Raw genomic sequence first — 23,526 nt, 5'->3', positions numbered from 1 at the left:
ACCAGAGGCATTGCGGGCGTCCTCCCCCGCCTCCCGTCCCGCCTCTCCGGACCTGCGCGGGACGCCGGTGGTTTGCTGCCCGAGCGGGCGGCTCAGGGACTTGAAGTCGGCCCAGGCATCGCCCGGGAAGGAGTCGCGACCCCAGGCTGCTGTCCGCCCGGGCAGTGCCGGAGGGTCGGCCTGCGGAGCACGGCCGGGGAGGCGCAGCCCCCGGAACCCCGAGGCCTGGGCGAGGTGAGCGGCGGAGGGTCGGCGGAATGCGGGACGGAGGGAGGACCGCGGCCTCGGGAGGATGCGGCGCCGGGACGCGCGGGGCACAGGCCCGAGAGGCGCGAGCGGGGCCTTTGTGGGCGCGGGCTGGGGGCCGAGGGCCGGCACCCCCGATGTGCCCGCCTGCCCCGCACCGGCCGACCCGCGGACGCGCCCGTGACCGCGGCAGGTCGGGCACTTGTCCCCACTGGCCCAGGCCCAGGTCACCCTCCTGCTCCCTGCGGACCCGTGCCCAGCGCGCTACCTGCGGGGCCCTGCCGGCGTTTGGATTTGCTACGGGCTGTCAGTGAACGTGAGGAACGGTGTTTCCGCCCCTCCCCGGCGCCGCTCCCCTCCCGGGCTGCAGGCGCAGAGATGTGTTTTCCGATAGAAGTGAGTTGCCGGCTTCCCTCCAGGGCAGAACCTGGACTGGAACCCAGCTTTTCGGCTTCTGTGCCTGCTCCTCCAGACGGCAGCCCTCTGGCCGCCGGAGGAAAACTGCTGTCAACCTTTTCCGAAGCACTTTCTCTGAAAACCTGGAAGGAAGATTCCTTGACAGGAGGGGGAGGAGTTGGGCGGGGGGCAGCTTGAGGTGGAGAAAAGTTGTCACCTGCGGGCAGTGAGGTTAGAGCAGGTGCTCTGGAGCGCGCGGTATGGATCCCGGTGCGCCCTCGCTGGCTGTGTGCACTGGGGCAAGTGGCTCCCGCTCTGCCCTCAGTTTCCTGATCTGTAAAACAGGCGTGGACAATGCCAGCTGTGCTGCGGGACTGAGCCATGGGGGCGGTGCCTGGCCCGCGGGGAGGTTCAGTGATTCATTGCTGCTGCTACTGCAGTTGGAGTCCTAGGGCCTTTTTCTCTGAGCCACTCGGGGAAGGGTTGGGGCCCGGACCTCTGTGGGCTGGTCCTTGTCTCTGGGCCTGCCTACCCCCAGCTCCTTCTGACTTCCCTCTCCCAGGGCATGTGGTGTCATTCTCAGGTGGTGTAAGGATTTCAGAGCTGGTGATTCTCAGGGCTGGAAAGCAGAAGGGGCTTCTCCCTCCTGGCTCCCTTTTTCCTCTTCCAGATCTGCCTTCTGGAGACTGCATCCATTCTCGGGGAAGAGCCCAGAAAGAAGATATGGCTATGGGACCGAGGGAAGCAAGGTCTCAAGTGAGTTCATTGCCATCTTAAGTCTTAGAAACAGAATTTTTTTTTTTTTTTTTTAATTCTCATACTGAAGTTCTCTACTCCGTACAGTCTTCTACAGGACCTGGAGTCCAAGCTCTTGGGTGGATTCTGTAGGGAATGTGTTTGCCTTCTCCCTGCCAATCAGTGTCTAGTGTTTCTCTTTTCTTTCCTAACAGACACTTCTACATATTCATTAATCTCAGTGCAGTGTATGATTACTAACTTGACAGGTCAGATGCCCTGTAGGGACAGAACAAACACGCACATTTAGCAATTCCTTTCTGGCCCCGCTTCCTTGGCTCGCCCTGGTCTCCCTCCCTACCCTCGGCTTTTCTTTAGGATACCTTCCCTAGGCTTCTCCAACCCATCATTGTTAGTTTTTTCTCCCTCTACTTTGTGGATCATGTGCCTTGCTTCTACACGCTCTTGAAAACTGTTCTAGACCTGCCACTTTCATCCTTCTGTTGTTGGAAATGGGGAAGGGACCCGGTCCGGGTGAGCCAGTGCAAGAACAAAGAATAAGCGTGTTGGAGGTGACACAGTTGGAGAGATCTCTGGACTGCAAGGGGCAGAGAGAAGACTCCCCAGGGGAGGGTTTCGCGGGATATCCGGAGAGGAGAGCAGGGTCTCCAGTGGGTAAGAAGCGGGGCTTGAAGCCAGACTGCCGGGCTTGAACCCATCTCCTCGGTTGTTTGTGGGCCTTGGACAAATAGCTCCATCTTTCCCTGCGTTTCCTCGCCTGGACAATGGGAATAGCAAGCATGCCGACCTCACGGGGTAGGTGGGCGGATCACGGGAGTTAGTGCATGGAAAGTGTTTAGATCGGGGCTGGGCACTAGCAGATGCCCAACATGGGGTGGTCGTGGGAGCCGGATGATGCTACCGTGGTGATAATACCGCTCATGCTGACAGGTGGGAACTGCTGTACCGTGTCACTAGGACTTGTCCTTTCATTGCTCGTCTTCATCTAACAGCAACAGTTAATGTTGCTGGGGGTCGGCCTGAGGGCTTTGCCTTTGTTCTCACTCTCAGCCAGCACAGCAGTGATCATCCCCGTTTTACACATGAGCAAACCGAGGCTCAGAGATGTCCAGTAACCTGAATTCGCACCCCAGCGTGTCTGGCCTCTGGGTCGGGGCTTGTCACTGCGCAGCCATTCCCCTGGTGTCTCTTTCAGAACCCGGGGCAGATCCAGCCCCCGTGTTCCCGGAGCTCTTCTCCGCTGTCCTGTTGTATTTGGGCCCATGAAACGCGGTGGTGGTTGATCTTCGGGCTGGGGCCGGCCCGTGCACATCTGGGCTGCTTTTTTCTAAAGCTTTCCTCTCTCGTTCCCACAGAGCCATGTTGCTCTCTTGCCCAGAATGTTCTCCATCCCTGCAGGGGAGCGAATGCATGTGGCATTCTCCCTAACCTCACCTGCTCCCATATGTCCGTACTGCGTGGGCTTTTGTGTAAGACTCTGTGACGGCATTTAAGACCAGAGGGAGAATATACCTAGTGGGTCAACAGAAAACTTTAATTATTGTCCTGCCTCTGCCCCTGATAAAGTATGTGGTCTGGGGTCCTGACTGTCCTGGACGTTCTGGTCCTCATCTCTAAAATGAGGATTGAGGGCCTCCTGGGTGGCTCAGTCGGTGAAGCATCTGCCTTCTGCTCAGGTCATGATTCCCGGGTCCAGGGATCGAGCCCCATGTTGGGCTCTCTGCTGAGTGGGGAGTCTGCTTCTCCCTCTCCCTGCTGCTCCCCTTCCTTGTACTCTCTCTCTCTGTCAAATAAATAAATGTCTTTAAAATAAAATAAGTACGGGGCGCCTGGGTGGCACAGCGGTTAAGCGTCTGCCTTTGGCTCAGGGCGTGATCCCAGTGTTATGGGATCGAGCCCCACATCAGGCTCCTCCACTATGAGCCTGCTTCTTCCTCTCCCACTCCCCCTGCTTGTGTTCCCTCTCTCGCTGGCTGTCTCTGTCTCTGTCGAATAAATAAATAAAATCTTTTAAAAAAAAATAAAAATAAAATAAAATAAGGATTGAGCAGGGAGATGGTGTATGGTCCTGTCCAGCTACACATTTTTCTTTTATTGATCAAATTATTTCATGCTCTTATCTTGTCTGCCAGTTGAATTGTAAGTTCTTTTGAGGGCTACAGTTATTTCTTGCATTCCCCCCACGTGCCAATAAATTACCTTATACATGTATTGTCTGTTCATGTTTAAAATTTCAGAGCATAAAAAATATATACACAAAGAAGAAAGTGAAATCTCTCTTACCCCAGTATCTAGAGATAGTCACTGTCACCCCTTTGGTATATGTCCATCAGACTCTTTTTCTATTCACCTTTGTTTTTTATTTATGTGTGTATTTATATGTACATATGTACGCATTTATTTTACCATTTTAACTTTTTTCGTGTGATAAAATATACATGATGTAACATTTACCACTTTAACCCATTTTGGACGTGTAGCTCCGTGGAATTAAGTACATTCACATCGTTCTTCCTGTCTCCATTGTATAGATTATCTCATTTATTTCTTAACACCATGAGGTAGACATTGAGACAGGCAGTTTTGCAGAGAGGAATGGAGCCTTGGACCTCCTCCAGCCTGAAATTCTACCTCTAACCGCTGACCAGCTGCGCCACTGTGATTTATAATAGCAAATATACATTTGGTCTTCAGCCCTGTTCCCAGCACATAGGAAATTATAAGGGTTTTGGAAGCTAAGTGATTAGTTATATGTGGGGTTTGTTCTTGAAAAAACTTCAGAGCAATAAAGATGAAATGGGTGTGTGTTATTATTCCTAATAAGCCATTTCGACCAAGCCAGAGTTGATATGAATGAGGTGACTTTTGGAAAGCCCCTAAGGATCCGAGCTGGTTGGCCAGAAAACCAACCTTGATTAGAGTGTTGGAAGTTTCAGGTCCGCCCCCAACCCAGGGGCCAGTCATGCCTACGTAATGGTCAGTGATTTAATCCATGGTGCCTGTGTAATGAAGCCTGTGTAAAAACCCATGAGGACAGGGTTCCGAGAGCTTCTCGGTTGGTGAGCACTTGTAGATGGGGAAGCTGGTGCATCCAGAGAGGGCATAAAAGCCCCACACCCCTTCCCACTTACCCTGCCCTAGGCATCGCTCCCATCTGGCTGTCCCTGAGTCCTGTCCTTCTATAATAAACCAGTAACCTAGTAAGTAAATGCTTTCGTGCACTGTGGCACTTCTCCTGCATTTGCCACTTTAGCGAGTTAATTAAACCCAAGGAGGGGCTTGTAGAACCCTCTGACTCATAGCCCGTCGGCTGGAAGCACAGGTGACAGTCTGGCCTCACGATTGGTATCTGAAGTGGGGGTAGTCTTGTGGGACTGAGCCCTTAACCTGTGGGATCTGCCCGTCTCTCCCGGTCGATGGCATGAGAATTGAGGTAAATTGTAGGACGCCTAGCTGGTGTCACCCAACTGCTTGGTGTGTGGAAAAGCCACATGTCTGGGATCAGAAGTAAAGTAGTATTGTAGTAGTGACAGGAGACGCAGAGGAGGAGTGAGGTTTCCTGTATACCAGCTATTTGACTTGGACAAATTTCTCTTCGTTTTTTCTTGTGTAAAATGGGGGCAGTAACAGTACCTGTTTTACAGGATTGTTGTAAAGATACATATTTATAGTAATGGTTAATATAAATCTCTAGGAAGAGTAGTCGGTCCGAAGAAAGCATTCAATAAACAGTAGCTATTTTAATTTCCATGATTACTGTCCTCTGGCTTCAGTAAGCACACAGATCGCGCCTGAAGCTGGTTAACCTAGCCTGCATCAGTGATTATTTGGGTTGTTTACATTTTTTTTGCGATCACTAACTCTGTGGTGAATACCCTTGGATGTGCATTTTTACGCACTATTTATTATGATACCAATATAGTAACTGATAAGTTAAAGGATATGCACATTTTAAAGCTTTAAATACGTAACGTCAAATTGTCATCAGAAAGATTATTCTAATTAACACACCTAGCAATGGTCTTCATTCCTCCCCACTTCTCATGGTAGTTGACACAGGGCCTGGTTAATACTCCATGCTGTTTAGTTGTCACTGGCCGATGTTCATTAAACAAATGACCTGAAACCTTCAGAAACCAGAATGACATCAGAAGCATTTCATGGGGCGCCACAGCTAACCATCTGCCCTTGGCTCCGGTCATGATCTCAGTGTCCTGGAATCAAGCCCCAGGTCAGGCTCCCTGCTCAGTGGGGAGTTTGTTTCTCCCTCTGCCCCTCCTTCTTGTGCTTTCTCTCTCTCTGTCTCTCAAATAAATAAATAAAATCTTAAAAAAGAAGAAGAAGCCTTTCATGGCAGTCCATCTACCCCCCACTGCCGCCTTCTTCACTCTGTGTGATGGGAGGTCCTGGGTGAGCTGGGATGGCTTGTCATTCCAGGTGTCGGTGACCTTCGAGGATGTGGCTGTGCTCTTTACGCGGGATGAGTGGAGGAAGCTGGGTCCTTCTCAGAGAAACGTGTACCAGGAAGTGATGCTGGAGAACTACACTAACCTGGTCTCACTGGGTAAGGGAACTGTCCCTGTAGATGAGAAAGTCAGACGTTAGCATAAGTCAGCACCTGCTTCCCTGCACAGAAGCCATGGGTCAACGGGAACTTGTAGCTGAATTTTGCCTTAGGATTGTACACATTGTGAATAAATAAATATTTAAAACTTCTTTCCCCTTACAGGCGTGGATTTGTCCCACACGTGGGATGGTTAACACACTTGCACGTTAGAAATTCCCTCATAGTTCAGGCAACATTCTCCTGCTATGATTTTCTGTGATTTGTTTGCTCAGCTCACAGCAGAGAGCATCCCTCAGCCGTCTTCAGTAACCTGCCCCCAGCCTTTCCCGATTCTCCCTTCCAGACAGACGAATGATGTACGATCCCTCTTTGAACGGGAGTCAGATGGTGCGTTCTTATTGTAAACAGGGCACTTGGTGCACAGTATCTTGCTGTGGGTACCTGTTTACAAATATTTCGTCTGTACATCTAACGTATTCCCTCTTCTGTAGAAAGCCATCCATACTCTAGTCATCAAAGCGGCATGTGTACCCTATTTCCTAACCTACAACTACTTACTACGAAGCCATGCCCTACACGTCCCTTGCCTTTCCCCCCACATATGCCCTCAGGTCACGGGCACGGCTCGAGCACCCCACCAAAGCTCTTTGTGCCATCCCCTGAGTTTTCCACTCAGATCCGTGATGCCTCTTTGAGTCAAAACAAAACCTTTTCTCTTTTTTTGTGTGTGTGTGTGTGTGTGTGTGTGTGTGTCTACGACAGGACTCCTGTTTTCCAAACCAAAAGTGATCTCCCTGTTGCAGCAAGGAGAAGATCCCTGGAAGGTAGAGAAAGAAAGTCCTGGAGGCCCCTCTCTAGGTGAGTGGGTGGGACTAAGGGGCCGGGGACGGGCTCGGGCAGCAGTCTGGGTGGTAAGTGGACAGTGCGGCTTGGAGATGTCGGTCGGGAAAGTTTCTCCTGGGCCTCTGTCCTCGAGAGGTGGCGGAGAGGTGACGCTCAGGCCCCGGATGCGAGCTTCCTCTTATTCTCTGGTAATCACTTCCCAAGTGAATCTCTCAGGGTCTCTTCTTATTCCTTCCTGTTCTCAGAGGAGGGCTGCACATCGGGTATTCAGTCAGCAAACAGTGTATTTAAGGAATGGCAGAAAATCATTCTGACTGAGGCTCAGGGTCTGGGAGAGAAGGAGCCGAGGAAGGAAAGGGTGTCAGAAAGCTAGCAGGGCTGCGTCACAGTGGGCTTTGGCAAGACTCAGAGATGAGACCGTCCCATGGAAATGAGGGATTTTAAGCGGAAGACTGAAGTTCTTGGTATTTTAGAAAAATTGGCTGAAATCTGAAACAATGTAAATGTCCTCCGGTAAGGACGCGGCTGGAGAAGCTGGGGCGAGTCCCTGCTCCGGCATCGAATGCCACTGTCAGAAACAAGAGCAGCTGGTGTGGACAGAGCTGGGGCGAGGGAGCATCGTGCTGATGTGTCCCCACTGATGCTGAAGGGAGATGACGTGGCTTTGTGTGTATAATGTGTGTGGAAGTGCAGACACAAAGGTGAGGGGACACACTTGAGCTGTGCCAGGAGCTCCGCTGGGAACGGGATCGAGAAGGAGTGGGGTGAAAGGGCTTCAGTTTTATGTAATCTGAACATTTCATAGAGAATAGATTCATGAAGTCCTTGTATAATTTGAGTTTAATAAGCATGGTCACGTTGGAGCATTGTGGGGGGTAGATTTAAAGTGAGGGGAAACCCCACGTGGAACCTTCCTGGAGACACTTGCAATAAGGTAGGTGAGATGTATCTAGGGTCTGGACAAAGGCATGGGCCCTGGGGTCCAGGGGGAAAGAAGAGGGGCCCCTTCGTTAAGTCTGTAGGCTGACTTCACTGTGGGATGGGTCTCCCTGGAGATGTGAGTGGAATGTTCGGGGAGAGATGCTGGTGGACAGTCCTATGAGGTCTGTGGGAACTCGGAAGGGAGGTCAGGTAGCAGTCGGTACAAAGGTGGCACGTGACGCCTTGAGCTGACCAGGTGAGGACACGGCGGAGGACAGCATCCCAGGAAACCTCGCCATTTACGAGGTGGCTTAGGCAAGAAGACAGGCTGAGCCTGAGAAGTCATCAGAGGAGAGAAACCGGAGAGGCGGCTGACAGGGAAGTTGGGGACAGAGAGCTGATGAATGGGGCAGGGTCCAGGTTCAAACCCCCAGCCACTGCTTTCCTGTCCCATAATGAATGGTGCGTAAGCTCCGCCCTGGGCACTGGCGATGCGACATGGGGCAGAAAGACGCAGGTCCTGCCAGCTGGAGGTCACAGTCGAGAGGGGAGAGAAGTGATCGTGCGCTGAGCGCACAGGGGGTGTGGAATGACCCCGCAGGAAAGATGCAGGGTGCTGTGAGAGCTTGCAGCGGGAGGGGCGGTGCGGGCAGAGGCTTCCCGGAGGAGCTGGGATCCCAGGATGTGGAGCCATAGTCCAGCCACAGGAAAGGGCTGTGTGAGTCCAGAGAAAGGAGGCCAGCATGTGCTGCCCGGAGCCAGGAGCCAGCAGCAGGGACCTGATCCCACTGAGCCGGGAGCCGGACACAGGATTTGGTCGGCATCTGAGAGCGAGGCAGGGCGCCTGGAGGGTTAGAAGTAGCCTGACCACGGCCCCGGTGTAGACTCTGCTGATAGTAGCCTGCAGACCACGGGGGGCCTGTTGGCGTGGAAGTGGGGGCTCGTCCCAGCTGTTGTCTGTCCAGACGTGTCCCTGATGGCCCCTCATGCCGTGGGCCCCGCAGAGGAGCTGCAGGCCCGGCTGTCCCCTTCCTCAAACCCCTGGGCCAGGGGAGCTTTCTTCCCACCGTGCGCTGAGGTTTCTGCTGCGGGAACCACCCTTGTCTGGATGTCTGTCTTTGTAACTCTGGTTTGGGAGAAAGACACGAAGGTTGGGAAGCTGGCAGAGGCCACCCCCAAGTGCTGAGGGTCTGCAGGGGCTTCCGTCCCGCTGTGGGGTGGGGGCCGAGCCTGGCACGAAGGATCCGAGGAGAGAAGGATCTTTCCCTTTCCCCGCGCCTCGGGAGCCTCGCATCCATGAATGACTCTGAGTGAAGCGAGTATTCCAGGGTTACGGGGAGTAGGATGTGTGGCTGGAGCCCAGAGCTGTGTAGAGAGGCGCCGGGGCCACCGGGGGACGGGGCTGGAGTCCTCAGCCAGCCTCCTCCTCGGGTTCGGGGAGACGTCCCTGAGGGCGACAGCGCAGCTGAGCAGTACGTGCGTGTCTCCGGACGGGACGGACCGTCCTCCCCTCCTTCCTCAGAGTTGCCGGTCACCCGGGCCTGGCAGTGCTGGCGCGTGGTCATCTGTCCCGCAGCCCTGGCGCGTCTCTGTCTGCCGGGACCAACGTGGCCTCAGAAGAGCTTCCGTCCCAGGGGCAGCTCCCTTCCCTGTGAGCACGGGTGCAGGACCGGGGGTTCTGGAAGGACCTCAGGCGGTTAACTCTAGACCAGAACCGAAACCTGCCCCTGCACAGCCAGTGACGGAGAAGCCCGTGCTCCCAGGGTAGGACTCCTGCAACCCCTAGCGGCCTCCACATGTCCTTTTCTAAAAGAGAGAATTAATTTGTATTTCAAAACTATTCACAAGTAGGAAAAACAAAGCAGAGAAAAACAAACGGTCACTCCCGGGGTGCGTGTGTTTAAATTGAGAGATGGAAGGAGGTGGCCCGAAGGGTGTGCGTCTCCTCTGAGTCTCTCGCTTAAGAATGAGCACAGCTGAGGTGGGGCTTTTCCAGAAGAGCCGTCATGAGGTGATTACACCAGCCTGTACAGCATGAGTTAGCTTTACACCGAATGTGGAATAGTCCTGAAATCTAAAATTTAAAAATGCAGGGATGATCTGGGTAAACAGCTTCCAATGAAGATGTGTTTCCCCCCTGTCATTTTCTCTTCCTTTGTCATCTCAGTGTAAGAAGCCTGGTGGGGGGACTGAAGCCGTGCCACCACGTGGTCAGCTGAGGGGTCGCCTGGGCACTGCCCCCCGCACAGAGGGCTGGGCATCTTTTTCTAACCGGCACAGAGGTGCTGCCCTTAGCAGCCCAGTGACCCAGTGGGCAGTGGATTTAAAGAGTGACTCCCTTAGGAGTGAAAGCTGAGCCCACGTGCCCTGTAGGCATCTCCAGTATGTCTGGTCAGTCTTGTCCTTGTCCCCTGCCCACCCCCCTCCCCAAGAAGACTCCCGCTGGCCCTGTACCTCCCTCCTACCACCAACCTCTGTTCCTGTAGCTGCCAGAATGCTCTATTAAAAAGTAAATCGGGATGCCCAGGTGGTGGCTCAGTCGGTTAAGCGTCTGCCTTCAGCTCAGGTCATGATCCCAGGGTCGTGGGATCGAGTCCCGCATTGGGCTCCCTGCTCAGCGGGGAGTCTGCTTCTCCCTGTGCCCCTCCCCCTGCTTGTGCTCACACTCTCTCTTTCTCTGAGAAATAAATAAAATCTTAAAAAAAAAAAAGGTTAATCAGGTCATCACACTTCCCTGCACAAAACCTCTCGTGGCTTCCATCCCAGGGAGCACAATCCAGAGTCCCCAGTATGGCCTCCAGAGCCTACAGGGTCCGGCCCTGTCTCCCTCTTCATCTTCTTCCACTCTGCCCTGCATTCGAGGACTCTAAGCAGTGTGGCCACCCTGTACGTTCAGGCAGGCCAGGCCAGGCCGACTCCCACCTTGGGGCCCCTGCACCTGCTTTTCCTTTCCCTAACCATTTTTCCCAATGGCCACGAGCCCCCGTGACACTTCCTTGAGTTGCCCAGGTTTCTGCTCAGATGGTACTTTCTCAAAGAGATTCAGCCCATCCAAAACATGGCCTTCTGTCCTCCACATTCTCTGTCCCCTCACCAGGCTTTATTTTCCTCAGGGTGCTCGTCACTGCTGATCGTATATGTTCACATATCCTCTCCATCTTCTCTGGGTTGTAAACTCCCTCGTGCCGGGTTCTCTGGTTTGTTCGCATTTCCCCAGTGCCTGAAACAGTGCCTGGTCAGAGTAGGCTTGCAATTCATGAAGGCACGAATGACTCGGCTAGGTTGGTGGTGATGGGGACAGAAAGAAGTGAACGAGTGTCAGAGACACTTGGGAGGTAAGAGAAGCTGGCTTGGAGATGGATTTAATGTGAAGATAAAGGAGGTGTGTTATCAAGGGTGCTTGGTTTGTGGCTTGTTCTGAATCAGACAGTGATCTCATTCACTGAGATGGTGACACCGCAAGGACATCAGATTTGGGGGAGGGTAGAAATTGGGTTTTGGATGAATTAAGTTGTCTTTGGTTGACCCAGTTATCCCAGGGAAGAGGTCAAGTCTCCTGTTAGATTTGGAGTCCCTCCCCTCAAATACAGACTGGGTGCGAAATGGAAATTTGGGAGACCCTGGTCAGTACAGGGTAATTGAAACAGTGGGTGAGTTTGAGTCAGCCTGTAGAGTGGGTTCAGAGTACCGTAAGAGCAAAAAAGAGCCCAGGGCTCAGTCTCGAGGAACTCTGGCATCTCGTGGCCAGGTGGAGAGAAATGGGCCCACGGGGAAGAGAGGTGCGGGTATCCTGCAGAAGGAAAAATAGGACGTCATTGAAGTCAAGGCTTGTCACAGGATGGGAGCAGCGGAGGTGGGGAGAAGCAGAGGGGTTTGAGACCCATGTAGGTGGTAGAATAAACACGTCTGAGAAACTGATTTGCTGAGGGAGAGATGTTAGGACACCTCTTAGGGTTGTGATTCAGAACCAGTGCCATTTCTAGAGACAAGGGGTTGGTTCTGCAGGTTGGAGGGAACGATCGTGAATTCAGTTTCAGGCATGTTGAATTTGAGGAGTCGTTGAGACATCTAAGTTGCTATTTTGAGGGGGCTTGTGTATAACTGGGTGTGGAGAGAAGTCTCCCCTTGCATTTATCGTTCGGAATCGAAGCTGGCTATGGAAAGAGTGCAGAAGAGCAAAGAGAATTGGAGTCCAAGGACTAAACCTGAGGGAGCCCCCAGGATTGAATATCACACAGAAGAACCCAAGTGCACAGAGGAGACTGAGGCTGGTGGGAAGGCAGGGAATGTGGAGCAAAGCGGGGGTCACCAGAGCCTCGGAAGAGGGCTGCTTGAGGCAAACAAGGGGTCCCAGTGAGCCGCAGCTGACAGGTTGGTTTGCTGGGAGCTGCAGAGAGCATTTTGTCTCAGCACCTGGATGTCGTGGCTGCCTTAGCGAGAGTGGCTGATGACAGAAGCCAGAACGGAGCCCAAGGGGGTGATGAACGGGAGGAGGGGAACAGGTGTGAGATACTGCACAAGAGCGGATGTGGAGAAGGAGGCGCGCTTCTGTGCACGTAGAAACAGACATTTCTGTACATCCCCTCGTTGCCCTTTGTCCTCTCCGATTATAGTACACAGCGCACGTTCCTTTGCCCGTCAGTCACCTGGTGTGTATTGAAATTCTTCATGGCTTCCAGAGAGGGCTTCCTCTCTCCAGGGAGGAGCTCAGAGTGACTTCAGTTGTATGCAGCTGTGGATAATGTTAGCCCAGCAGGCCTAGTTCGGGCTAGGATTTTATAAATGGTATGGTTGCTGATTCACACGATGGGTATTGGTTTAAAGCTGTACCTTTATCACGTACCCGTGTAACGTCCTGGGATGGATCACGGTTTAAATAAGAGCTAACGGAGGAATCTGGTTGAATAAGCTGTGGCACGCTCACACACACTTCGGGGAAGACCTCTGTAAATTCCACCACGGGGTGACCTCCACGGTATATTACTAGGTGGGGAAACGTGTACTTTTAGCTAAGGAGGGAGGAAATAACAAAGCAAAACAAACGTCTGTTTGATTAGGTTTTTAAAAAGGAGAGAAAAGCCCATCCCACCTCGCCACCAAAAAAAAAAAAAAAAAAGTAAAAATAGATCAATAAAAATGGTTACCTATAAAGACAGTAATGGAAAAAAAAAGAGAACGGGGATAGGAACTAGGATATTTTAAAGGTATCTTGTTTTCATAATTTTGTCTTTGGAAACTATAAAAATGTTTCGTAAAAGTATAAAACCAGAATTCAAATGAAAAAGTCCATAAATATTGCAAGCAAATGAAACAGATGGCCCTGATTGCCTTTCAGGTTGGTGGCTGTGTCACATACAAGGACATTTGAAATAATTCTTCGTTATCGCAGCAGTTTGGATAAACTTCCTTAATGATCTCTCCCTGTGATATTTTGATTTATAATAATATATAATTGGTCTCCACCCATTTCTGGCACAGAGTTCCCAAAACCCTTGAAATTTCCTAAGTTACGAGAGTCCTAAAGGTCACTTGTAATGTTAGTAGAGTGACTTTTGGACCCCACCCAAGGATGGGCGGTGGTTGCTAGGGGAATCAACCCTGTGGTTAGTGTTGGAATTTTCAGTCCCAGCCCCTGACCTCCTGCTTGAATCAGTTGCAAGGGGCAATCATTTAATCCATCATGCCTGTGTAATGAAGGCCGCATAAAAACCCAAAAGGACAGGGTTCAGAGGGCTACCTGGTTGGCTAACGTGGAGATCTGGGGAGAGTGGTACACCCAGACAAGGCATGGAAGCTTCTTGCCTTTTCCCCTGAACATTGCCCGATGCATCTCTTCCATCTGGCTGTTCCTGAGTTATGTCCTTTTATAATAAATGAGTGATGTAGGAAGTAAAAAATTTGAGTTCTGTGAGCCACTCTAGCTAATTAATCGAAGCCAAGGAGGGGGTTGTGGGAACCTCCAATTTATAACCCATTGATAATTTAGGCTTGCAACTGGTGTCTGAAGGGGACAAGGGACAGTCTTGGAGGACTGAGCCCTTAACCAGTGGGGTCTGATGCTCTCTAGGTAGCTAGCTGAGTTGAATTGAGTTGAATTCTAGGACACCCAGTTGGTGTCCCAAGAACTGCTTGTTGTTAGTGTGGGAACCGCCTTTCTCCCCCTACGTGGGAATGGGTGCACAACTTTAATTACCTTATGGGCAAAAATAACTTCAAACAGTAGGCAGGCCAGATCTGAAGACCCAGAGGTGGTCCGCAGGACCAGCCAAGAGGGTCTTTGGCATCTCGCAGGATAGAAGTCAAACTCGAGCAAAGTTCATTGAAGATCCAAAGAGAGGACAGGTACAGACAGTGTCTGGGAGACTCAGGAAAGAAGAGTGAGTCTCATCTTTGCTTGGGGCCTGAGGTTTTGTTGAGGACGGTGGTCTGCTGTAACATGTCCTCTCAAGGACAGGTCAAGATAAGGACGAGTGCTCAGATGTCCTCTGTAAGTCACTTATTCCCTGGAGCCAGGTGTCTTGGGTCCAGGTGTCGGTCGTCAGCAGTCTTGGAAACTACATGACATACGTGAGGACTTGCCTTGCCCGGTCGCTCTTTAGATGTTACCTATTGTGCTGGAAGACTCCAAAGAAATCATTAACTCCTCGACCTTTGCAAGGAGGACACGCATTAAGGCACGCATAAGGTGGGGGCGCAGGTCGTAGCAAGACCAGAGGCAGCCAGAAAACAGTCTGGATTGTCTGGGGTCCCTTCCGTTTCCCTATCTCAGTAAGATGATTATGTGGTTGTGTTTCCAAGGAGAGTTCTTAGCTTTGGGAAGTGCGTTCTGACCTCTGAGGGACGCAGTGACGGAGTATCTGGGTTTACCGGACCAGGCTCTGTCGTGTGTAGCCATGTATTCAGCCTGTTCCGTCAAAATAGCACACACCGTGTGGCTTGAAACAACAGAAATTTACTGTCTCATGATTCTTGAGGCTAGAAATCCAAAACTAAGATATTGACAGGCCCCGCTCCCCCCGGGACCCTGGTACATTCCTTCCTTGCCTCTTCCTAGCTGCCGGGGGTGGCCAGCAGTCTTCGTTGGCTGTGGCTGTGTCACTCCCACTTCTACTTCTCTTGTCACTCGGTGTTCCCGTGTGCCTTCACTGTGCGTGCCTGTGTCCAGACTTCCTTCTCTAAGCACTCCAGTCATACTGGATTAGGACCTGATGACCTCATCTTAACTTGATTAAACCTTCGAAGACAGTTTCCAAATAAGGTCACATTCTGAGTTACTGGAACTTAGAACTTCAGCACAACCTTTTTGGCTGACACAGTTCAACTCGTGACAAGGTAATAGTTGAAACAGCATTAGTGATTGTGGAAGCTGGCTTGGAGATTCACTGTACAATTCACTCTTTTTGTACATGTTGACCGCTTTCCATAATAAAAAGCTTTAGAAGTTAGCATTAGCAACAAAATTTCTTTTTTTTTTAAAGATTTTATTTTATTTTTTTTTTAAAGATTTTATTTATACATTTGACAGAGACAGAGACAGCCAGCGAGAGAGGGAACACAAGCAGGGGGAGTGGGAGAGGAAGAAGCAGGCTCCCAGTGGAGGAGCCTGATGTGGGGCTCGATCCCAGGACTCCGGGATCACGCCCTGAGCTGAAGGCAGACGTTTAACGACTGAGCCATCCAGGCGCCCCAGCAACAACATTTCTAAAACAGCATTTCTCTTTTTCACCAACACAGACATTACGGAGGAAGTTTATAACTGTGTATGCTACCCCGTCACGGAGTTAGGTGTAATTCCAGCCATGTGGCTCCCTGAGTCCTCGGACTTCCCGGAGAGTCTCTGCGAAATGCATATGACGTTTTACAGGAGTAACTTTGAATCTGACCATCCACATGATAAGGAGGGGACGGATACATTAGGAACGAAGCCCGGAAGGTTGTCTCAGTTTCAAGGACATTGATGCTGCTTCAGCCCTCACACCATCCAGCCTCCAGCTAATCCTTTAAAATCCCATCTTAGAGATTTCTTCCAGAAGACTCTAACCACCTCCCGGAAGTACCCCTTCCCCGTTTGCACCCTCCACTGAGGGAGTTTGGATGGTGCTTCTAAGCGCACATTCACGTCCATTTCTACCTTGTGATTTTGTTGTGAAAAGTATCACATTGCGATGTGACGACCTGTTCCTTCTTTGTCTCTAACGCCAAGCTGGGAAGTCCTTGCAGACACGAACCGTTTCATTACTGATCTGGAAGGTCTGATGGGTCACTGGTGCGTAGGCTAGAGCCTGCCCTGTGTAGGTGCTTTTTAAAATATTTGACGAATGAATGAAATAAGGAGCGGTCGATGCTTTTTGAAGCAATAAGAGGAGGTACATGTAGTAAGAGGGATAAATCCAGTGGAAAATAGTACCGGATACACGAGAAACTAGAGTCAAAGGATCAAACCAAAGATCAGTAGCAGTGTCAGTCTGGAGTAAGATCCTGAATTTGGATGTCCTAATGACGGTCGTTAGAGACACCTTAGGAGATCGGAGAGAATTTGTTGACTGACCACACTTGGAATGCAGGAGAGAGAAGAATCTGAGATGGAACGATCTACAGCAAAGTCACTGAAAAGCTTAGAATGGGATTCTGTGCTGCAAAGCAGAAAAAAGGTTTGAAAAGGAACGCACTGGGTTCGGATCTGGACAGCCTAAATTTGAAAAGAGACTCAAACGGCAAGTCTAGCAGGCGGTTGGAAATAGCTGTTTAAAATGTTCTGAGAGGAGTCAGGATGGTCCCTCACGCAGGAGGTGTGGGCGTGGGGCGAGAAGGCCGGGGAGAGGCCCCCCGAGTGTCCTAAGAGCCAAGGGAGGAGAGTCGAGAACTGATGCCAGGTGCTGGCCGGGTCACGGTCAGAGCAGGGTCGCTCTGGTCTCCAGACTTCTGACTCCGTCCTAACCTTGTTTGTGAGGTGGCTCAGGCCCAGGCTGGACTCGGGAACAGAGCAGAAGTCCCACTTCAGGAGGCAGATGTGTGCGGCTGTGAAAACACTAAGCAGGTCACGAAGAACAGTTAGGGTGTCCACGGGCCGGCTCTCGTGTCCACTGTGGTGGGAAACCCACATTCAGGGCTAAGGCACGGGCGCTCCAAGGAGCGCTGAGGTGAGTTTCCCAGTGTGGATATGGACCCTCATAGCTGTAATCACTTCCATTAAAACAGAGAAATTCCCCGTGTCCCATGTCTCTGTTCAGCTCCAGACAAAACTTTCAAGAGCGTCTCTGTATGGATGTTCCCACCTTGTCGTCTCCCCTTGTTTCCTCCGTGCACACCATTGCGGTTCTTCCTCACTGTTCCCCAAAAGCCACGGCCACTAAATCTCAGTCTCTACCGTGGCACAGGCAGGGTTAAGTTTCTGGTCCTCAGCTGGTTTTCCAGACTTGCTCGCTCACTCCTCCCCGCGGTACTTTCTTCCTTTGGCTTCTGGAACACTGTGCCCTTCTGATTTTCCTCCCTTTCTTGACCTCTGATGTTGCCATGCCTAAGCGAGTTTTCAGCGCTTCGGCTTTAAAGAAAACCTACTGAGGACTCCCAGATGCCCAACTGTAGCCCCAGCCTCATCCCCGAACTCCAAACTGACCAAGCATCTTCCTTGAGGGTCGAGACGTAAAGGCACCTCAGCCAGGACGAACACGTTGGAACCGAACGCGCCCCCAGACTTGCCCCTTTTCTGGTCTTCCCTTCTCAGTGGCTTGTGCGACATTCATCATTTTCAAGCTGGAAACCTAGGAGTGATCTGTTTTATTAATAACTACTTTATTCGTGCTCAGCACCTCACACACCGTCCGCCAGCAAGCCCAGTCATGTTATCACCTCAGTAGGATATCCAGCTACGTTTTCCGTGCCTGCACCCCCCTTGCTCAGCCCAATAACTCCAACAACCTTCTGAGTGCTTTCTCCCCTCCTTGCTTCCACCTGGGCCCCATCGGACTGTTGTCTACACAGTGGCCCGCCTGAGTGAGCATGTCATTTCCCCTGGCTTCCCGTTGTGCTTAGAATAAAATTCCAGGGGCGTCTGGGTGGCCCAGTCCATTGAGCTGCCAACTCTTGATTTCGGCTCAGGTCATGGTCTCAGGGTCCTGGGATCGAGCCCCGCGTTGGGCTCCATGCTCTCTGGGGAGTCTGCTTGGGGATTCTTCCTCTCCCTCTCCCTTTCCCTCTCCCTCTGCACCCTGCCCCCGTTTGCAAGAGCGCACATGAGCGTGCTCTCTCTCAAAGGAATCTTTTTTTTTTTTTTTAAAGAACCAAATTCTGAACTCCTCACCACAAGGCCTTACTTGGTTTGCCCCTTCCTGGTGCTCCTGTTTTACTCGGCGTCATCCCTCTTGCTGACGACATTGTACCCACACATTCTCTTTGCAGTTCCTCAGGAGTCTCCACACTTCTGTGTTTGCTGTTTCCTTTGCCTGGGAAGCTCTTTCTTCACATATCCGTACGGCTTTTATTTACTTATTTGTCACTTCATCCCCTCTCCCCCAGCACTCACTCACATACACACACACACACACACAGACACACACACTCACGCTCACACACACCAAAGTATAAGCTCTTGAAAGGCTGGAACTCTGTCTCAGTCATGACATTATCGACATTCCCTAGAATGTTAGCTAGTCCATAATAGGCACTTACTAAATATTTGTGATGGAAAGGACGTCTCCACCATATGCAAAAATAAATAAGGAGCACTTAGGTGGCCCCGTCGGTTAAGCATCCCAGCTCTTGATCTCAGGGTTGTGAGTTCAAGCCCCACATTGGGTTTCTTTTTGGGCATGGAGACTACGTTAAAAAAAAAAAAAAAGGTGCTCCAGAAACTGCATGTAGTTTTACATACCTGGCAAGAAGCCATGGAAGGGAGAGTAAGACAGATAGAGGTGAAATCATGAAACACCTCGTTCACTGCATTAAGTACGCTGACCCTTATATATGAATTATTGAGATAAATTTGGGAGATCTTAAGGAAGTTTATAGCATGCTAAGATGTGGATTTTAAAAAGATTGCCCTAGTTGCAGTGCGTAGACTAAATTAGTAGAGAACAAGACTTGAGGCCAGGAAACAGACTAGTTAGGAAACTATGGTGCAAACAGTGAAGCATGAGAAACAAAATACCATCTAGGCATCTGATCCAGTGCTCAGGGCTTTACTCTTAACCTAGCAAGAATTCACTGGGGAAGGAACAAGGAAGGTGTTGGGCAGAAAGCAGAACACTCTTCTTTCCCTTACAATAAATGGTAAAGACATTGGGGTGCCTGAGGGACTCAGTCGGGTAAGCGTCTGCCTTTGGCTCAGGTCACGATCCCGGGGTCCTGAGATCGAGCCCCGTGTCGGGCACCTCACTCAGTGGGGAGTCCGCTTCTCCCTTTCCTTCTGCCCCTCCCCCCAGCTCGTGCTCTCACTTGCATGCTCGCTCTCAAATGAATACATTTTTTAAAAATCTTAAAAAATAGTAAAGACGTGAATGCATGTGAAATGAGCCAAGGAAGGTGTACAGAGTGGAGGGGGAAATTCCGAATTTTAAAGAGGGAACAGAAAAAGTTATTCAGGAAGGAGACTGAGCAGTAAAGCTTGTAGAAAAGAGCAAAACAGAATACATTATGTTCACCAAGCAGAAAGCATTCGTACACAGGTGAGAGAGGGCACATCAGATGGGAATCTCTACCACAGTGAGACGCAGAGGAGAAATGCCACTCACGGCTGCGCCCCGGGGACAAGTTAAGAGTTTATGAATGGCATCCTCTCCCAATTTTAATGTTTATTGAGTTCAGTTCTATTTCTTACCACTCTATCATGCTAGCCCTTTTTTACCTTTTTATATTTATGCCCATCTTGTTATCTTTGACTCTTTTCCACACTGTCTGCATAGCTTCTTTTGCTTGACACATGAGCAAGGCTGCCTTCCTAGCTTGCCCCTGTTGGCTTCCTGCCTACCTGCAGCGCCTCTAGTCTAACTCCGTAACACGCTCCTGCTTGAACTGGCCCTGGATGTAATCACCCATACGATGATCTCCCATCACTCATGTAATGCCCTGTCCTGGAAGGCAACCTCAAGTGTTTGAATTGTGTGTGCATGTGTGAGTGTGTGTGTGTGTGTGTGTGTGTGTGTGTGAAATAAGGAATCGAGACTGACATTGTTCAAATTAGAAATATATAAGTGATTAAGGAAAATTAAAATGTTTCGTGTATAATTCAGGTGCCATCAGGAGGATCTGTCAACAGGGCATGCTAATCTGCTTGCAGAGAACTCTTATGGTAGAAGAGGAAAGTCTAGGGGTGCCTGGGTGGCTCGGTTGGTTAAGGGTCTGCCTTCAGCTCAGGTCTTGGGATCGAGCCCCACATCGGGCTCCCTATTTCTCCCTCTCCCTGCCACTCCCCCTGCTTGTACTTTCTCTCTCTCACTGTCAAGTAAATAAATAAAATCTTAGGGGTGCCTGGGTGGCTCAGTCGTTAAGCGTCTGCCTTTGGCTCAGGTCATGATCCCAGGGTTCTGAGATCGAGCCCCACATCGGGCTTCCTGCTCAGCGGGAAGTCTGCTTCTCCCTCTCCCACTCCCCCTGCTTGTGTTCCCTCTCTTGCTGCCTCTCTCTCTGTCAAATAAATAAATAAAATCTTTAAAAAAATAAATAAATATAAATAAATAAAATCTTTTAAAAAAAGGAAAGTCTAATATATTTAGATATAGGTAGATACATAATTATATAACACAAAGGCATGTAACATATATTTTAAGTACTGTGGCAAGTACTATAATAAGGGGAATGGGCATAGAAACTGAGTCAAGAAAGGACTCCATTAACTTTTGAATTGAATCTGAAGGATACAAAGGAATTGGACATGAGGGAAAAGTGGGGACGACTTTACAGATTAGGAAGATAACACACAATGAAGAGAAATGTCATGAGAATAATTTCAGAGTCCGTGATGGCTTTGGACCGATCCTAGACTGCCTTTCCCAATTCGTGCTCCCCTGGTTGCTCTTACACTCACCTTCTTTAAATAGGTTTGTTTTATTCTTTTCTCCACCTTAGTACTTCAGTTCCCAGTGATTCTTTTTCTCTATTGCTTATATCTTTTGTTTTCCTCTTATAGCTGCCCAGATAAAGGCCCTATTTATTTATTTATTTTTTTAAGATTTTTATTTATTTATTTGACAGAGATAGAGACATCCAGCGAGAGAGGGAACACAAGCAGGGGGAGTGGGAGAGGAAGAGCAGGCTCCCAGCAGAGGAGCCTGATGTGGGGCTCGATCCCATAACGCCGGGATCATGCCCTGAGCCGAAGGCAGGTGCTTAACCGCTGTGCCACCCAGGCGCCCCTAAAGGCCCTATTTAAATAACATCAATACTTGGGGTGCCTGGGTGGCTCAGTCAGTTAAGCGTCTGCCTTCGGCTCAGGTCATGATCCCAGGATCCTGGGATCGAGTCCCGCGTCAGGCTCCCTGCTCAGCGGGGACCCTGATTCTCCCTCTGCCTGCTGCTCGCCCTGCTTGTGCTCTCACTCTCTCTGACAAAGAAATACGTAAAATCTTTAAAAATAAATAAATAAATACCATCAATACTTACTTATTCTCTACATTTAGTCTCAGTAGCCGAAAACCGCATCACATGAAACATCTTTAGTTTTTTTTTCCCCTCCAGGGTGGAAGAGCAGTCACAAAACCACGAAGTCAACTCAGACGCAAGATTCTTCTTTTCAGGAGCTGATAATGAGAAGATCCAGAAGAAATGGACCCTGGGACTTTAAATCAGAAAAACCCTGCATTTATGAAGACAGATTAGAGAAAAAGCAGGAGAAAAAAGAAAGTATTCAGGCAGTTTCAGTCACCCACAAAAAAATCCTCATTGTAGAAAGAAGCCATAAAAATAATGAATTTGGCCAAAACTTCAGCCCAAAGTCGGTCCTTGTTAGGCAACAGATGGTTCCCAGAGAAAAAACACCACCAAAATGTGAAATACAAGGAAACAGCTTCAAACAGAATCCATATTTGCTTAATCAACCAAAAATCACCAGCACAGAGAAACGCTATAAATGTAGCATATGTGAGAAAACCTTCATTAACACTTCGTCCCTTCGCAAACATGAGAAAAACCATAGTGGAGAGAAATTATTTAAATGTAAAGAATGTTCGAAAGCCTTTAACCAAAGTTCAGCTCTCATTCAGCATCAAATAACTCACACTGGAGAGAAGCCCTACGTGTGTAAAGAATGTGGGAAAGCCTTCACTCTGAGTACATCCCTTTACAAACACCTAAGAACCCACACTGTGGAGAAATCCTATAGATGTAAAGAATGTGGTAAATCCTTCAGCAGAAGGTCTGGCCTTTTTATACATCAAAAAATCCACGCTGGAGAAAATCCCCATAGATATAATCCCGGCAGGAAAGCGTCCAGCACGTCCCTTCCAGGATGTCAGAGAATTCACCTCAGAAAGAAGTCCTATTTATGTAATGAATGTGGCAACACCTTTAAGTCTAGCTCATCCCTTCGTTATCATCAGAGGATTCACACAGGGGAGAAACCTTTTAAGTGCAGCGAATGTGGGAGAGCCTTCAGTCAGAGTGCGTCTCTTATCCAGCACGAACGGATTCACACTGGAGAAAAGCCCTATCGATGTAATGAATGTGGAAAAGGCTTTACTTCTATTTCACGACTTAACAGACACCGGATAATTCATACCGGTGAGAAGTTTTATAACTGTAACGAATGTGGTAAAGCCTTAAGTTCCCACTCGACGCTTATCATTCATGAAAGAATTCACACTGGAGAGAAACCGTGTAAGTGTAAAGTGTGTGGGAAAGCCTTCCGACAGAGTTCAGCTCTCATTCAACATCAGAGGATGCATACCGGAGAAAGACCCTACAAATGCAACGAGTGTGGGAAAACATTCAGGTGCAACTCATCCCTTAGTAATCATCAGAGAATTCACACAGGAGAGAAACCATATCGATGTGAGGAATGTGGGATATCTTTTGGCCAAAGTTCAGCTCTTATTCAGCATCGGAGGATTCATACAGGAGAGAAGCCCTTTAAATGTAACACATGTGGGAAAACTTTCAGACAGAGCTCATCACGTATTGCCCATCAGAGAATTCATACTGGAGAGAAACCCTATGAATGCACTACATGTGGGAAACTTTTCAACCACAGGTCATCTCTTACTAATCATTACAAAATCCACATCGAAGAGAACCCCTAGAGAGTAGATTTGCATGTGTGAAAGCCTTAAACCAAAGCTCAGCGGAAGACACGAGAGTGATATAACGAAAGTAATGGATAGGAAAAACGTTTCTGTAATGTAGGCCTCGTCAGATACCAGATTCCAAGGATAAGCCTTGACTATGTAACAGATAATGAGGAAAGTAGAAAGTGTTCATGCCTGCCGGGCACTTTTGAAAATAACCTGAAATGAAGAATTCACAGATGGAGACATTGACTTTGGGCATTTGTAAAATAATTCTTAAACAGCAGTGTATCTGAGATACCATATGTGGTTGTCATAAACATCTGGGTGAGGGGAGGTGTGCACTGGATTTCTCCTTAAAAAGAAACTTATAAATTGGTAATACTTTTTTTTTTTACAACTAACGTTTAATAGCATATAACAAATGTGATTGAATTATACACTTTTAGAGAAAAGGACCAAATAAAAGAAAAATAGTTGTGAACTACCTCTCTGTTTCTGGGGTTTGTCCTTTTCCTGACCTGATGTCAAACTCTGTGCATGGATTTCATTTAAAAATAGAAATAAAATCTGTTCTCTTCA

The 23,526-nt window shown here is 49.4% G+C and overlaps 1 protein-coding gene across 1 annotated transcript; it reads left to right on the top strand.

Moving 5' to 3' along the window:
• Window positions 1–242: 242 nt before the first annotated feature.
• LOC123790474 (uncharacterized) lies at window positions 243–23,526 on the top strand. Its single transcript, XM_045794946.2, has 4 exons — window positions 243–1,398; window positions 5,836–5,962; window positions 6,728–6,823; window positions 21,401–23,526. The coding sequence occupies exons 1-4, from the start codon at window positions 1,024–1,026 to the stop codon at window positions 22,957–22,959; spliced, it is 2,157 nt and encodes a 718-aa protein (XP_045650902.1). The 5' UTR covers window positions 243–1,023; the 3' UTR covers window positions 22,960–23,526.

The sequence above is a fragment of the Ursus americanus genome, chromosome 5, assembly GCF_024610735.1.
Source record: "Ursus americanus isolate L20-20 chromosome 5, mUrsAme1.1.p, whole genome shotgun sequence".
Taxonomy (NCBI): Eukaryota; Metazoa; Chordata; class Mammalia; order Carnivora; family Ursidae; genus Ursus; species Ursus americanus.
The sequence above is the reverse complement of the archived record's forward strand: the minus strand, read 5'-3'. Positions and strand labels throughout refer to the sequence as shown.